The sequence below is a fragment of the Hylobates moloch genome, unplaced genomic scaffold, assembly GCF_009828535.3.
Source record: "Hylobates moloch isolate HMO894 unplaced genomic scaffold, HMol_V3 SCAFFOLD_1, whole genome shotgun sequence".
Taxonomy (NCBI): Eukaryota; Metazoa; Chordata; class Mammalia; order Primates; family Hylobatidae; genus Hylobates; species Hylobates moloch.
Genome location: NW_026652276.1, coordinates 213,152,991 through 213,167,871, shown reverse-complemented (window position 1 = coordinate 213,167,871; position 14,881 = coordinate 213,152,991). Strand labels below are relative to the sequence as shown.

Below are 14,881 nucleotides of genomic sequence, written 5' to 3'. Positions count from 1 at the left end.
CCTCTTTTGAAAAGGAGGATGTTATCCCATGGAGATGGAGGAGGGCTAATTTGGCCTTGGGGGAACGGGGTTGTCAGCTACATATGGGAAAGTGAGGAAACCAGAGACCATTAGCTTCCTGAGGTCTTGGGGAGTAAAGGGATAGATGTGAATAAGATCTGCCCTTCCTGCACATTCAATGGTGGTTTCTCTTAATATTAAAAATGTTTTGCTAGACCCTAGAGACTCAGGCCCTCTGCTTTGGGCTCATCCAGGTTCTTAGATTTGTGCCTCCCTTCTGCTGTGCCCAGGTGCCTGTCCTGCGTGGAGAGTCCATACCGCTGCCACTGGTGTAAATACCGGCATGTCTGCACCCATGACCCCAAGACTTGCTCCTTCCAGGAAGGCCGAGTGAAGCTGCCCGAGGTAGGTCCCTGGCAGCCAGAGTGGTGAGTGCCTCTTGTTGTGAGCATGGGACACAGAAGAGAGGCATTCCCTTAAGAGGAGAAACCAAAGGAAAACTGTGCAGGACCACCCCCTTCCTCCTGGCTCTTAAGCGTCCACTTTATAAAAGCAAGAAATATGCCAAACTCTGTGCTGGGACTGTGGGTTCTGGATCAGCCCTGGAGGTTCTGTTACAGACAAAGGTGTATCCCAGGTCACTCCAGCCAGAAGGATCCTCCACACACCAGGTGGGTCCTAGAAAGATTCCGAAGAGATGGGTGTGTTGGTGTGTCCTAGAAATAATTCTAGGTACACAGCAGGACTGTGTCCAGACTCCTCAGCTGTTCCTCAGGGCACTGTTGACAGAGGAGAAGTGAGACCCCCAAAGAGGGCAAGTTGAGTAAAAGGGAGAGAGATGAGAATGAAAGAATGGTCAGCTTGTGAGCTAGAGCAGTGGTTTTCAAAGCATGGTTCCAAGACTAGCAGAATCTGCATCAGCTGAGAACTTGCTAGAAATACAAAGTCTTCTGATCCACCCTAGGCCAACTGAATGAGAAGCTCTGGGGGCAGGGTGCAGCAACTTGGGCTTAAGCAGGCCCTCCCAGTGGCTCTGATGCTTGATCCAGGTTGAAGAATCACTGAGATACTGTTTGGCTCTAAGGCTAAAATGTGACCGTTCTATTCCCTCTGAATTTTTATTCTTCTTAAACACTTATCCTCGCTGTACCAAAAATACTTTCTGCTTATGCTGTTACCTCTCTTGGAATGTCAGAGTGTGGGCAAGGACTTCTGGGATAACAGGTATACCTCTGGAAAAGTCTGTTGTTCAAACATGACAGGTTTCTCACACTCTCAGCCAACACTGGACTCAGCAGGCTCCAGCACCTTCCCCTGCACCCCTAGTCTTGGGTGTATCTTTCAGACCCCTTTACACACCACACAGGTGTCATGACCATGTGGCCAGCCCCACAGCTGTGAGAGAATGGACCTGTCCAGGTGCAGGAAGCATAGGGGATTTGGTGGGGGGAGGGGGGAAGGAGGGGCATTGAGAGAACACACAGGCCCATCAAGTGCCCTCCCCATCCCAGACTCATACCCCACTAAGAATCTTACCTTTGGCCAAACCGTCATGGCAGGAGAGAAGCTGTTTATTATCTGAGGCTGAAAGGGAAGGTCAATGTACACCCCACACTAACACCTGCTGCATGGTGGCCCCCTAGCACAGTGGGTAGTGACTGCACTGTGCTTAGCCATCAGAAAATCCAGGCCCAAATCCCAATTTGCCCGAGTCCTGATGGCTGAGCAGGAGTTCTGCAGGTGGACAGTAAGCAGAGTGATTCATTTTAGAAGTAAAAGCAAGGAGTGGAGATGTTGTCTGGGGAGAGGATGATCCTGATTGAGTAACAGACAAGGGGAGCAAACAAGAAAGAAAGAGTAGAAATTTGAAAACCTTCATTAAGATAATGAAATGACTCAGGGCCTTTGGAAGCCTCCACATAACTCAAATGTTTTGATTGCATTTTATTCTTGGGCCTCTTTGCTAGATAAAACCTTTGCTAGATACACTAGTCTGGAAAGCTGGAGAGAGGCTGAAAACCTTTGTCTCAGCTCCGATGAAGTTCCTTGCAAGTTTCAGACAGAAACAAGAAGAGATTATGGAAGCCTCAGACACAAGACCAACTCCCTCTCTGGGAATCTGTTCGTGCCTGGAAATAGCTACTATGGATTCACAGTCAGGAAAAGAGACCCTGGCTGAGATTGTCCCTTTATAGGGAAAGGGAGGAGAGTGGTTGCATCTTGGATTTATGTAAGAGTGTGAATCTCATACTTATGTGTCACTTCTCTACTTTAACAAAGACAACATGGATATAAAGGTAATAAGAGTGAGGTGAGTCAGACAGCAAGGGCATGTCCTTAATAAAAGGCTGCACAGTCTCATCAGCCTGGCTGGGTCTGTCTCAGGGTGTGGTTTCAGGAGCAGAAGGACTGGTTGACCCACCAAGGCTGGGGCCAGGGATGTGGGAAGAATCCTTTTCTTGTTCTGGTCTGAAACGTGCAAATAACTTGATGGGAGTTGAGACAAAGTGGTCCTCAGCTTCTCTCCAGCTTTCCAGACTGCCGTATCTGGCAGAGGTTCTATGTGCGGAGAGGCCCAAGAGTAAACTGAAAGCAAAAACAATTGAGCTAGCTGATGGATTTTGAAGGCCTCTAATCACTTAATTACCTTGCAGGAAGCTTTTGAATTTCTGCTTTTTCTTTCTTGTTTGCTCTTCTTGTACCAAATTTCTTTCTTTTAAGTATAGAAGAGGAGCCTCCTTCTGTTGCTCAGAAAGAGGGAAAAAGAACCGGAAGGGAATAAAATAAGGCCAGGCATGGTAGTACCAGCACCTTGGGAGGCCAAGGTGGGAGGATCACTTGAGCCCAGGAGTTCAAGACCAGTCAGGACAACATAGTAAACTCTCCCCAATAGAAAAATATTTTTATTTTTCTACAAAAAATAAAAATAAATAAGTAAGTAAGTAAGTAAGCTGGGCATGGTGATGCATGTCTGTAGTCCCAGCTACTTGAGAGGCTGAGATGGGAGGATTGCTTGAGCCTGGGAGATTGAGGCTGCAATGAGCCATGAGCAAGCCACTACACTCTAGCCTGGGCAACAGAGCAAGATCCTGTCTCAAAAAAAAAAGAAAGAAAAGGGGAAAAAAAAGAATAAAATAAGAGCCCACCATGTGTCCCAGGGCAATGCAGAGATCCCTTTAGAAGAATGATGGCTTCAAGCACCCAGACTCCAAGCCAGGTGGGACACCCCTCTATACCTGACACAAGCAAAGACTGCTGGGGATTCACAGCATCTCAGAGGATGGGATGCTAGGGCCCCAGAGAAAGGAACTAGTCTGGAGGAAATGGCTGAGAGAAGGATATGGAGCTGTATGTACTAAGCTCTTGCTGCCATACTGAAATCCTCTCCATTTCCCATGAGCCATGGTACGATGAGCCTGGCAGGCCATGGCAGGGAGGGGCTCTGGGGTAGTTTGGAATCGCCCATGCCTCCCTTATCACACGAATACATTTTGGCTCCTCTTTACCTTGGGTGTTTATTTATTCTAAGAAAAGGAAGCTCTAATGGGGAGCTTCTGGTCCAGGTTTGGAGGTTGCATTCTACCCAGCTCAATCCCAGGGCCATTTTGAATGTGAGCATAGAGATGAACCAGAGTTGGCCACCTGGTGATGGTTGTTGTAGCATCTTCCTAGTGAATGTGGCAAAGAGGAAACAAGTAAAGAAGTATGTGTGGATTACTGACTGACTCCAGCCATTTGGAGTCAGTGAAAGGAGGTCATTGTCCTCAGAACTCAAAAGACAGTTCCTGGCTGCTAGTGTAAATATGAGAATTTTTTTATGTTGTTTTGTTTTGTTTGCTATATTTTTACATTCTATATGTACTTATTTTAGCAATATACAGTCATGGGCTGCTTATTGTTGGGGATACCCTCTGAGAAATGTGTCATTAGGCAATTTTGTCATTGTGCGAACATCATAGGGTGTACTTATGCAGACCTATGTGCTGTAGCTTACTGCACACCTAGGCTATATGGCATAGCCTATTGCTCCTAGGCTACACACCCATACAGCAAGTAACTGTACTGAATACTGCAGCCGATTATAACACAGTGGGAAGTATTTGGGTATCTAAACATATCTGAATATAGAAAAAGCACAGTAAAAATACAATATTATAATCTTATGAGACTTCTGTTCTATATATACTTTGTCATTGACTGAAACATCCTTATGTGGAACATTACCATATGTGTTTCTGGGAAGAGACAGTAGCAGGAGTAAGGGGTAAAAAAAAAACTACCCAATTGAAAGGTGATTTTATGGAAGCCCCCAGACACCTGTGTCCTGTCACTACTCTAGGGGAAGAGCTTACTCACAGCACGATACTCTCAAGTTTTGTTACAATTTAACTGTCCATTCTTCATTACCCTAAGCATTTCAGTCATACTCAAGGCATTGTGAGAGGTTTAAAGGTGAAGAAGATCTATGGAGATCTGTGTTTAGAGATCTGTAAAATGAGGCCTTTGGTCTACATCATCTCTAAAGTTCTGTCATTGTAAGTAGAAAGAAGCTGGAAAGCCCCCAAGATAAATCCATGCCCAAAAAGTGGTCAGTGGGGCTGGCGATTATAGGGTGTGTCAAGTCAAGGCTTAGGTCAACCATCTTTACCTAACAGGGTGACCCATACCCTCAGGGCCTGCAGTTCCACTGAACATCCAGCCCAAGGCCCACCATCTTGGAATGAAGGTATACCCAGGCCCTGGTGACTCTTCTGCAAATCTCTGGGGTTTTCATTTCCTTTTACCCTTTGAGTGAGGGGATGCAGACAGTGTCCTTTTGTTAGCTAAGAGTGAGGCTAACAGGTGGCTTTTCATCTACCCGGCACCGTCTTGCATCTCAGGAATGCTTTCATCTGTGCGTCTTCCATTTCAACAGTAGCTTTGTTGACTACCAGGGATATTGAATTACCTTTTTTTTTCCTGAACAAAGAATGCGTTCAGGTGAAGTTATTGGTCTGGAACAGAGAACTGGTCAATCATTGTTGTTATTATATTAATGGCAAGTATTCTACCATAATTACAATTATTAGAAATAGAATGCCCAATAACATATGTTGTTTATAGTAACTATATTCCAGTTACAAGGAATGATTTTATTTCAACTAATGATGGCATTGTGATAACAGCCCTGGGCCTTCAGATCAGCTGCCAGAGCCTTGGGTAGCCATTAACAAAGCCAAGCCCACCCCTCTACTGAGCAGGAGCAGCCACTGGTCCCCAGGTGGCTTCGGAATCCATCCCCAGCTCCTCCACAGGCCAACCTGGACCTCCCATCAGGCATACACACTTAAAGATGATGCTTGAGGAACAAAGGTGAACTTCCTTGCAAAAGCAAATCTGTTGGCAAAATTTGTCCTTGATGGACTATTTTGCTGTTTTTTCTCATCTAAATTGAAAAGCAAAGTGAGCTGCTGCTGAAGCTGTATTCTCTGGGCACCAGACTAGAGAGGCTTTGCAAGGAGGGCAAAGCACATCTGGCCCCCAGGTGTGCAGGCTCACCGAGAAGGCTCCCAGGAACGCCTCTCCTCTTGAAGTTCAACCAGTCTGCCTACTCCAGAGAATAGTTGTAAGATCAGAGGAGGTAAAATGAATTCTATTTGATTTGCAAAGCTGTGTTTGAAAGCTTCTCCAAACATCCCCTAATACCCCAACACCCCTGAAAAGAAATTCAGAGCCAGGATGAAAGCCGGTATCAAAGGGATGAAGTCCTCTCCAGGACTGAAGACCCGGCAAGGCTGAGAAAGTCCTAGCTCATGGGCTGCCGCTTGCCCCTGGTGCTGAAATAAGCCCCATGCCCTGAGACAGGAGCAGACCAAGGGCACTGACCCACCGACTGGACTCTGGAGGGAAATCACCAACTCACTTTGTCAGCAATTCTGCTGCCCTTCTTGCAGGGAAGGCATTCCTGGGATCCAACCCAAGGGAAAAAACCACCCCACCATGCCTTTCACCCTCCTGTGAAAAAAAAAAGCAAAAAAAAGCAAATCCAGCTACAGAACATGCTCCCCACCCATGCACCACCCCCACTCCAGGTATTCAATTACTGGGTTGCCATTCCTCCAGACAACTGCACTTTCCATCAATCTTGCCTGCCCCTCCCCACTTCAGGTTATGGGTATTTTCTTTCTATATTATTACTTCGCTCTCTCTATAAACCAGCCTGTCATAGATCACACTAATGGCATTATAAACTTGGGGAACAGCAAGAAAATATATGATGCGTTACATTTTTGTATTGGGCACTGTGGTTCTGAGAAGGTGAGTATAAATTTGGGGGGTTAGTTGGGGTTAGGGCTGGCTTGTCTTTGGGACTGATGAAAGCTGAGGTGACTTGGACGGAGGAGAGGTGACCTGCAAATCATTTATTCCTTAGCTGCCCCCCAGGTCCCTGTTCTTCCCTAGAGCTCTGTTTTCCCCAATCTTGCTGTAACAATAGGAGAATTAAAGCCCTCATTTTGTAAACACACTAGGGGCTATAAATTCAAGGGCCTATCCCCCCCATCTGTAGGCAGCACCAGCCCTGAAGGCAGCCTTTTCTCTCCCAGCTAGGCTGCATTCTTTATGTCCTTGTTCAATTATTTAAATATGCAATGAAGCCTCTGTATAAAGCAGTCACTAACGTGCTGGACATGGTGGATAGAAAGTCATCATTCTCGCTTTTGTACTTTGGCTTTGTGTTCCTGCCCTCTGCAATTAGCAGTGCGATTTGTATTTTGTGTGCATTTCAGTGGAGACCAAAATGTGCATGGGGCTGGACAGTTGACCTGGAGCTCGCTGGAGTCACCTCCTGAATGCCAGGCCTTTAAAGGTGTGCTTGTGCCTCGAGCTGCTGCCACTTCCCACCCCCCTGCATTCTTAGAACTGCAGAATGTAGCCACAGGCAAAACAGCCTCCGAGGGAGTTGGGTTCTTCTGGCATGCATGTGTCTCCAAAGAATCTTATTAAATACAGGTGTTTTCCATCCTCCAAAAGCTGGCCCTTTCAAATGATAGTTCAGAGAAATGGCCTCCCTCAAAAGAGAAGGGCAGTATGTTTTTGAGGATTTTTGGATGGAAGCTGGATAATCATCTGTGGATAAAGGTCAGTACGGTGATTGGGTGAAAATACTGTGCTCATCATTGCCATGGGCAGACTGAGGTAAACGGTGTCCTTAGCGTCTTTATCTAGAACATAGGAGTGATCTTATATGTGTGTGTGTGTGTGTGTGTGTGTGTGTGTGTGTGTGTGTGTGTGTCTGAAACAATATAGCACATGGAAAATATGTGGAAGGGGATGGAGGTAGTGGAATGGACACTGAATTGAATGCTTGTACCAAGTTAACCATGTTAATTAGAATCACAGCAGTATCCCATGCTGCCTAACAGAGCCAGTTACTCAATTGGACAACCATACCAGGTTGCAACATACCAATTATTAAAATATTAAAACATGTCCCTGCTGATAGGTGAAGAGCCACCCCTCGGAGGCCCACCTCCCCCATGCCTTCAGTATTCATTCACTGGTTTATTGAACGCCACATTTTGAGCTAGTTTTGCAGGTATTATTATCCCCATTTTAGAGGTGGGAAAACTGAGCTTCAAAAAGATCATACAATTATATATCCCAGATTATCAACTGGGTTATTAATAGAACTGGGACTAAAAGGAAAACAAACTGTTCTTCTCTATACTTAACACAACAGCAAATGCGTGGGGCTTTTTTCTACACCAAGCAATTCTCCAGTCCTCTGCAGAAACCACTTGGGTAGCCTAGAACTCAATTCATTTCTGACACTACCTGCCCAGAGTGAGCATTAGATCTCACAAGTTAAAGGGCTGAGTCCCACAAGACTGTCTCCACTTCAGATGCCAATTGCAAATCTGAGGTTGTCACCTGCAGTTCTGACCCACCAGTTATAAGTCAGGGGCTCCCACAATCCCCTCCTCAGATTGGATAATTTGTTATAACAGGTCACAAAACTCAGGGAAACATTTACTTACGTTTACTAGTTTCTTTAAAAGGGTGTTGCAAAGGATACAGATAAACAGCCAGATGCGGCAGTGCCTACAGCAAGGTATGGGAAGGGGCACAGAACTTCCTTTTCCTCTCTGGGCACCACCCTCTCAGCATCGCCACCTGTTCACCACCAGAGAAGCTCTCCAAGCCCCTTCACTTAGGGTGTTGATGGAGCTGCTTTACGTAGGCATGATTGATTAAACCATTGCCCACTGATGGTTGAACTCAATCACCAGCCCCTCTCCCTTCCCCAGAGGAAAGGGCTGAAGTGCCACCCTCTAATTACATGTGTGGATCCTCTGGCAACATACCCCCATCCTCCAGGAGTCACCTCATGAGCATAAACTCAAGTACGGTGGAAAAGGGCTTACTGTGAATAACAAAAGATGCTCCTTTTCCCCCAATCATTCAGAAAACTCCAAAGGTTTTAGAAGCACCGTGCCAGCAGCCAGAGGAAAAGACCCAATGTATATTTCTGATGTCACAATATTCCAGGGACTGCACAATTCATCGAATCCAAACCAACCTCTTCATTTTATGGGTAAAGAGACCCAGAGGGTTTGAGGGGCTTGCCCAAGGCCAAATGGCTGGCAGATCTCCTGTCTCATAGCACATGGAACATGCAACTTTACAGTGTCACTTCCCAGAAGTGGAGGCTGCTGTTCGGGGAGCAGTGGCCAGAACTGGGACCTCCCCGCCAGTCTCCGTTGTGTTTGGGACACTTGGAGCTATTTAAGTTAGGCAGATTTATCCTAAGATGTGAAGCCCAGAGGAGTGAAATAAGCTGGGTGGGAACTGCTGGGGTATTTGCAGAAAATTACATGGAGGCAGGAGCAAGGGAGATGGGTCTTTTGGAAATGAGGTGGGAAAAGGGAGCAGATGAGGGACAAGACGCAACCTGGGTTGGGAGGAAAGGACAAACATTTGCTGAATGTCCACTCACTCTGGGCCAGATGCTTTATATGTGTTAGTTTATGGAATCCCCATAATGGTCATTTGGGAGAGGAATTTTCAATCCCTATTCATGGTTAAGCCAAGCAATGTTGAGAGCACTTGTTCAAGACACTGAAACTAGCCGGGGAGAGGGGAGATAGACTTGCTCTCACAGTTACAGGATTCCCAGCCAGACTCCTGCTGGGTGAGGAGGCTTCAAGGTGAAGAAGATAAAGGTCTGGGTGCCCTGAGTCCCTGGGCCATGAAACAGGGCCTCGGGCTCACGTCCTGGAGGAACATGGAAGTTTATCTGAAGTTGCCCTGGAGTGTCAGATCTGTAGGTAATTTTGTATCTGGAATCTCAGCGTGAGGCAGGTCAGGATCTGGGATGCTGGGGTGGGAGGAAGGGGCAGGGTGGTGGAAGTGGTCCCTTCATGCCTTGTTGCCTAGGGAGAAATTGCCATTTTACATTTCAATTAGGAGGGACACTGGGGTCAATCAGCAGCGCCACTAGAGGAAAATGTGCCCAGCCCAGCCCTGGGCCTCTCCAATTATTATTAATGAACTTACTCTCAGAGCTGCCAACCTTTTTATATGCAAACTAGGCCTTTATGGGGCCACTGATAATCAGGACTCATTAGAGAACTCATCACAAGCCTCACTAAGAATCTTACAGGGGACGTGGGAGACAGGTTTTGCTGCTGCCCATGTCCTGGACAAGAACAGTCCAGCCCCCAGGCAGGGTTCCAGCCTAGCTCCGGAGGGTTTCACAGCTCCAAGTCCCCTGGACTTCAGGGGGACCCTTGTTGACTGACCAGCCCATCCTGAGGTGGTCCTGCCCACTGCTGGGAACTCTCCTGTTTCATGAAGGGCAGAAACTTGGCAACTCAGGCAGTTGGCATCTGAGTTCTTCAGCTACCAGCTCATCTGTTGATACTGAGCCCTTCTTTCTCCTCTCCTTGCCTCAGTTTCTCCTTCACAAAATAGATGGGGTCCATGAGGGTAGTCAGAGGATTCTGAGATTCCTGTACCATCAGCGCCTCATTTCTCAGTGGCAACATGTGGATGTGGGAGGTGGAGGGAAGAGATTCCAGGGCCTCCCAGCTCTCACTCCCAATACGACCAGATCTGATTCCCTCCACGGACTGTGGCAGGAGGGAGAGTCAGGCTCCTTCCTGCTTCAGGGGAGGGGAAGCTGCCCAGGGCTCAGGCAGAGGGAGGGTGGAGTTGAGTGGAGCCTGAACTCACAGCAACCCCACTCTCAAGGATCTGTTCTCCTCGAGCTGCCAACATCACTCTCCTCTCGCTTCAGTTCTGAGCTCCATCATTTTCACAAATCGCTTCTTTCCTCTGTGTGCCACATTCCCACCTTGCTAGAGCAGCGGCTATGGTGGGGGCACAGGATGGAGCTGCTAAGACTCTCCCCAAGTGGCTACCTGGCGTCTCCAGAGACCCACACGCTGTAGAGCCTCAGACCACATGCAAGGTGGAGGCCAAGACCAAGGCCCCTGTTCTCTTCCTGCTGGCCCGCCTCCCTGCTGCTCCTCTTCATTGTTTTATAATTGTGGCAAAATACACATATCATAACATTTACCATCTGAACCGGTTTTAAGGATACAGTTCAATGGCGTTAAGTACATTTCACATTGTTGTACAGCTGTCACCACCATCCCCAGCTGAGGCTCTGTTCCCGTCAAACAACTACTCATCCTGCCTCCCCTTAGAAATCACCATTCTACTTTCTGTCTATATGAATGTGACTGTTCAAGGGACCTCCTACAAGTGGAACTCTGCAGTATTTGCCATTTTGTGGCTGGCTCATTTCACTGAGCATAATGTCCCCAAGGTTCATCCATGTTATAGCAGAGTTTCCTCCCTTTTTAAGGCTGAGTAATATTCCATTGTATCAGTAGGCCACATTTTGTTTACCCATTCATTCCTCAGTGAGCACCTGGGTTGCTTCTACCTTTTGGCTGTTGTGAATGATGCTGTTGTGAACATGGGTGTGCAGATTTCTGAGTCCCTGTTTTCAGTTCCTCTGGGCATGTAAACCCAGGAGTGGAATTTCTGGATCTGCGGCTCCTCTTTCAGCTGCCCTTCAGGATAAAGGTGTGAGCAGCCTGTAGGGTTGTGGGAGGAGGGATTAGTTTAATGGGCCTGGGGCACTCCCATGAAGCAAGGCTCCACTGCCGGTCCATCTGTGGACCATGGTCTTGCTCTTCCAGCTTCCTCTCTGTCTCCTAGCTTCCCTTATAACTTTCTCTCTCCCTTTCTTGCTTCCATTTCCCCTGCCTCTCTTTCCCTCCTCTTTTCTTGTTGGATGATCAGAAAGGATAGAGGGAACAACCACTCCAAATCATGGAATCATAATGGGTTAAGATCGACAGGGCCTTGGAGTCCCACTCAACTGATAGATAAAGAAATTGAGTTTCAAATGGGCTGTGATGTGCTCAGAGTTCCAGAGCTCATCAGCAGCTCAGGGGTACCAGAGCTAGCTCAAGCCTTCTCCCTCTGAGCCTAAGTCTTGTTATGGTATAGCTCACAATGGCACAGGGAGATATTTGGCTCATGTTTGCTCTGGGACCTGGGAGGGACAGCTGCCAGTTGCCTAACTGCCTAGAACCCCTCCCTTCCACCATTTCCCAGTGGCTTCCTTTCTGCCTTACTCTGCTGAGGACAAGTGTTAAGGTGCGGGGAGAGAAGCCTCTGCTGAGAGTTGCTGGTGAGCCCATGACAAAGCACCATCAGAAAGAACATGTGCGTCATGCTTTTTGATGATCAACCTGCCCAGGAGCCATCTGTCTTGGCATGTCCCAGACAGTGCCACAGATAGAGGAATCTGGGGGATGGTGGGACCTGCCTGGCACAGGGGATGCCCAGGCCATGCTTGTGTTATGGAAGGCCTCACGCCTGCCCACATCCATCAGCAGGAGCTAGAATACTGACTGTCTTCCACCCAGCTCCTGAGAATACAGCAACATACCAGCTCCTACCACTCAACTGGGCAGAGCACCCACCCTCCTTCTTCTGACCTCCTTATGTCCCCAGCCCTCCCTGGACAAAGCCGATAGCCCCAGGAAAAAGGGGCCCAGTGATTCACTGTCTCCATCCCAAAGGCCATCTGGGCTCCTGTGGCTCCAGGGCTAAGTGTGCCCATTGCTAGCATCTAGAAAGAGCTCAGAGTGTTTCTACTCTGAGAGGCATTTCTTTGGGGCCAGGACATCCTAGAGCTTGGTCAGAAGCTTCTGGATTTATAAGGCCTCTAGGGTCCATTCCAGAACATTCTCAAACATCAGACTCAGCCCATGTAGGAAAGGCCCTCCTAACCTCCCTGTGGCAGTCAAGACTCACATTCCAGGGGCAGAGCAGGGCTCAGGGCTTTGCCTCTCTGCGGAGCTTCTCACATGGTCTATGCATCCCAATTCTTGACAGCCTGGAACTTAGCATGCAAAGAGATCATCAGTCCCCAGTGGGAGGGGAGGCCTAGCCCTCAGAGGCAGTCTCTACTAGGGTAGAAGGGTGCCAGGAGGAGGCTACAGGAGTGTCAGAGAATCTGGATTGCATAGGGAAGGTATTCATGGAACCCAACGAGGGTGGGGACCACCTCAAGATATGACACTAGGACCCCAGATTCCTCAGTTTCATTTCTGTCCTCAGTGCATTGCCCACTGGGAGGGCACGAGCACCTTGGGGGTCACCTGTGGGTGTGTCCATGGAAGGGTGGAGACGGAACGTCTGGCTTATGTCTGCAGAGGTCCTTGCTCGTTTGGTTTCCTGGCTGCCCAGCCTGAGCCATGCCCTCTGTCCCCAGGACTGCCCCCAGCTGCTGCGAGTGGACAAGATCCTGGTGCCTGTGGAGGTGATCAAGCCTATCACGCTGAAGGCCAAGAACCTCCCCCAGCCCCAGTCTGGGCAGCGTGGCTACGAATGCATCCTCAACATCCAGGGCAGTGAGCAGCGGGTGCCCGCCCTGCGCTTCAACAGCTCCAGCGTACAGTGCCAGAACACCTCTGTGAGTCGCCCAACCCTGCCCACCGCCAAACCAGGCCCCAGTCCACCCGCATCACTGTTGTCTTCCAGGAGCCAAATCAGCTCAGCCCTGCAGTCATTTCCTTAACACGCACAAAACTGCCCACCTGCTTCCCCCATGCCTGCTGGCACATCCCAGCCCCACAACACCTGCCCCAGCAGCGTGCTGGGTTCTGAGGTCACCCAGGGCCTGGCCCTAGTTGTAAATGTTTTGTGATGAAGGTTGTCCGTGCAAGACAGGATTAGAAGGGAGATTGGACCAGCCGTGGAGCTGTGAGCCCTGTTTGTGGGCAGACGCTGGGCTCCAGGAACCTTCATGTCCATCCTCTTTCCTGAGAATCTCTGAAAGCCCTGCACCCTGCCTTCTCGACAAGCTCCAGAGACATCCCACCACCTTCACATCTACATAGGGGCTGTTTCTCAGCAGAGAAGGCTTCTGAGACAGACCAAGCATTGGCAGGAGGAAATAACAAACGGGAAGGAGCTGGCCAGGAGAGTGCTGCTTAGATCAGCGCAAACCCTGCCCAATGTGTAGCAAATCCACATTAAGCCCAAGCCCTATCAATGAGTCGTCAGCAGCCCCCAGGCTGCCGACAGCTGTCTACCTAATTCCTAGGTACCCCACAGTGAACCCCACCTGTGTATCACCTTTCCTGACTTCCTTTTGCACCTGCCATGTTGCCTTTCCAGCTACTGCTCTGGTCTCTCTCTCTCTCTCTCTCTCTTTCTGGGCTCCTTTCTTTGTACCCAGATGCTCAGAGACAAACACTAGACACATAGATTCAGAACATTTTCAAGTCATAGGAACTTTAAAGTTTTTCTTCACTGCACAAAAGAGAAAGTAAAGGCCTGGAAGCAGGGGCAGATCTAGGTTTGTGGGGTGAGACATACCATTTGGAGACCTTCTTTAAGACCAAAATATAATAAGTACAAATTAGATACATAGGCCTTAGAAGGGGCTGTGTGTGCAAGTGTAGGCCCAGAAGCTGAGCTCTAATTCACTTTGGGGTAATGCACCCCAAAATGTGCCAGAAGGTAAGTGACTTGCTCAAGGCCACACAACTAGTGAGTGGCAGAGGTGGCCTGGATTTGAGGACCCCTCCTGTGTCACACTGCTTCCTATGTATTCTTCTAGTTGCTCCCGGGCACTTACGTGCAGTGTCTGTATTTGGAGATGTGATGTGCGACCAGGAGAGTCCCAGACAAAGGATTTCGTGGGACACCCTACTCTTCCTGCAGGAAGTAGTCCAGGGGGAATTGGAGCTCAGAGAGGCCCACACACTTGCCCTAGGTCACCCGGCACTACAGGGATAGAACTGGTCGCTGCTCTCATGACCTCTGAAACCCCAGAAGTTGTCCCCATGGCATCCTGTGTGCCCATCCCCCTCCTCCCTTGGCTGCCAAGCTATTTTTCAGATTTCTGCTGCACTCCAGATTAAACCTGTGAGCAAAGGAGATATTAAACACCTCCTGTTTCCCCATAAATTCTGAGTTCAAGCAGATCAGCCCCAAGGGTTTGGCTCAAGTCATTCTCTCCAAAACAAGACCCTCCCTATAGAAAGAGACCTCCATCTGGGCCTCACATTTGACTCTGCGGAAGGCTGGTGAGGATCTGAAGCTGTGGGGAAAATAGCCTTGTTTCTTCAGAGAAGCTGCCCCAAGGATCTGGGGATGTCAGGGGGGTAGATAGAGCCTGTGGGCCTCAGATGGCTGTGCCCAAGAGAGGGACATGAGTGTCATAAAACTGGGCCCCATGGCCTGGCCTTTGGTTGACTCCGTTAATAGACAAAGATACTCCAGACAGCAGCATGAGTTAGTCTTCTAAACCCCTTGGTCAGAAGTTCTCTTGTGCCCTTGGGACTAACTTTAGCTTCCAAGAAGCTTG

The 14,881-nt window shown here is 48.6% G+C and overlaps 1 protein-coding gene across 3 annotated transcripts in view; it reads left to right on the top strand.

Moving 5' to 3' along the window:
• Positions 1-14,881, top strand: part of PLXNA4 (plexin A4) — a 527,428-nt gene that overhangs the window by 426,845 nt on the left and 85,702 nt on the right. For all 3 annotated transcript variants that reach the window (XM_058426822.1, XM_032761769.2, XM_058426826.1), the window contains exons 9-10: positions 291-405; positions 12,779-12,979. In XM_058426822.1, coding sequence (XP_058282805.1) covers positions 291-405; positions 12,779-12,979 — 316 coding nt within the window. The remainder of the gene's footprint in view (positions 1-290; positions 406-12,778; positions 12,980-14,881) is intronic.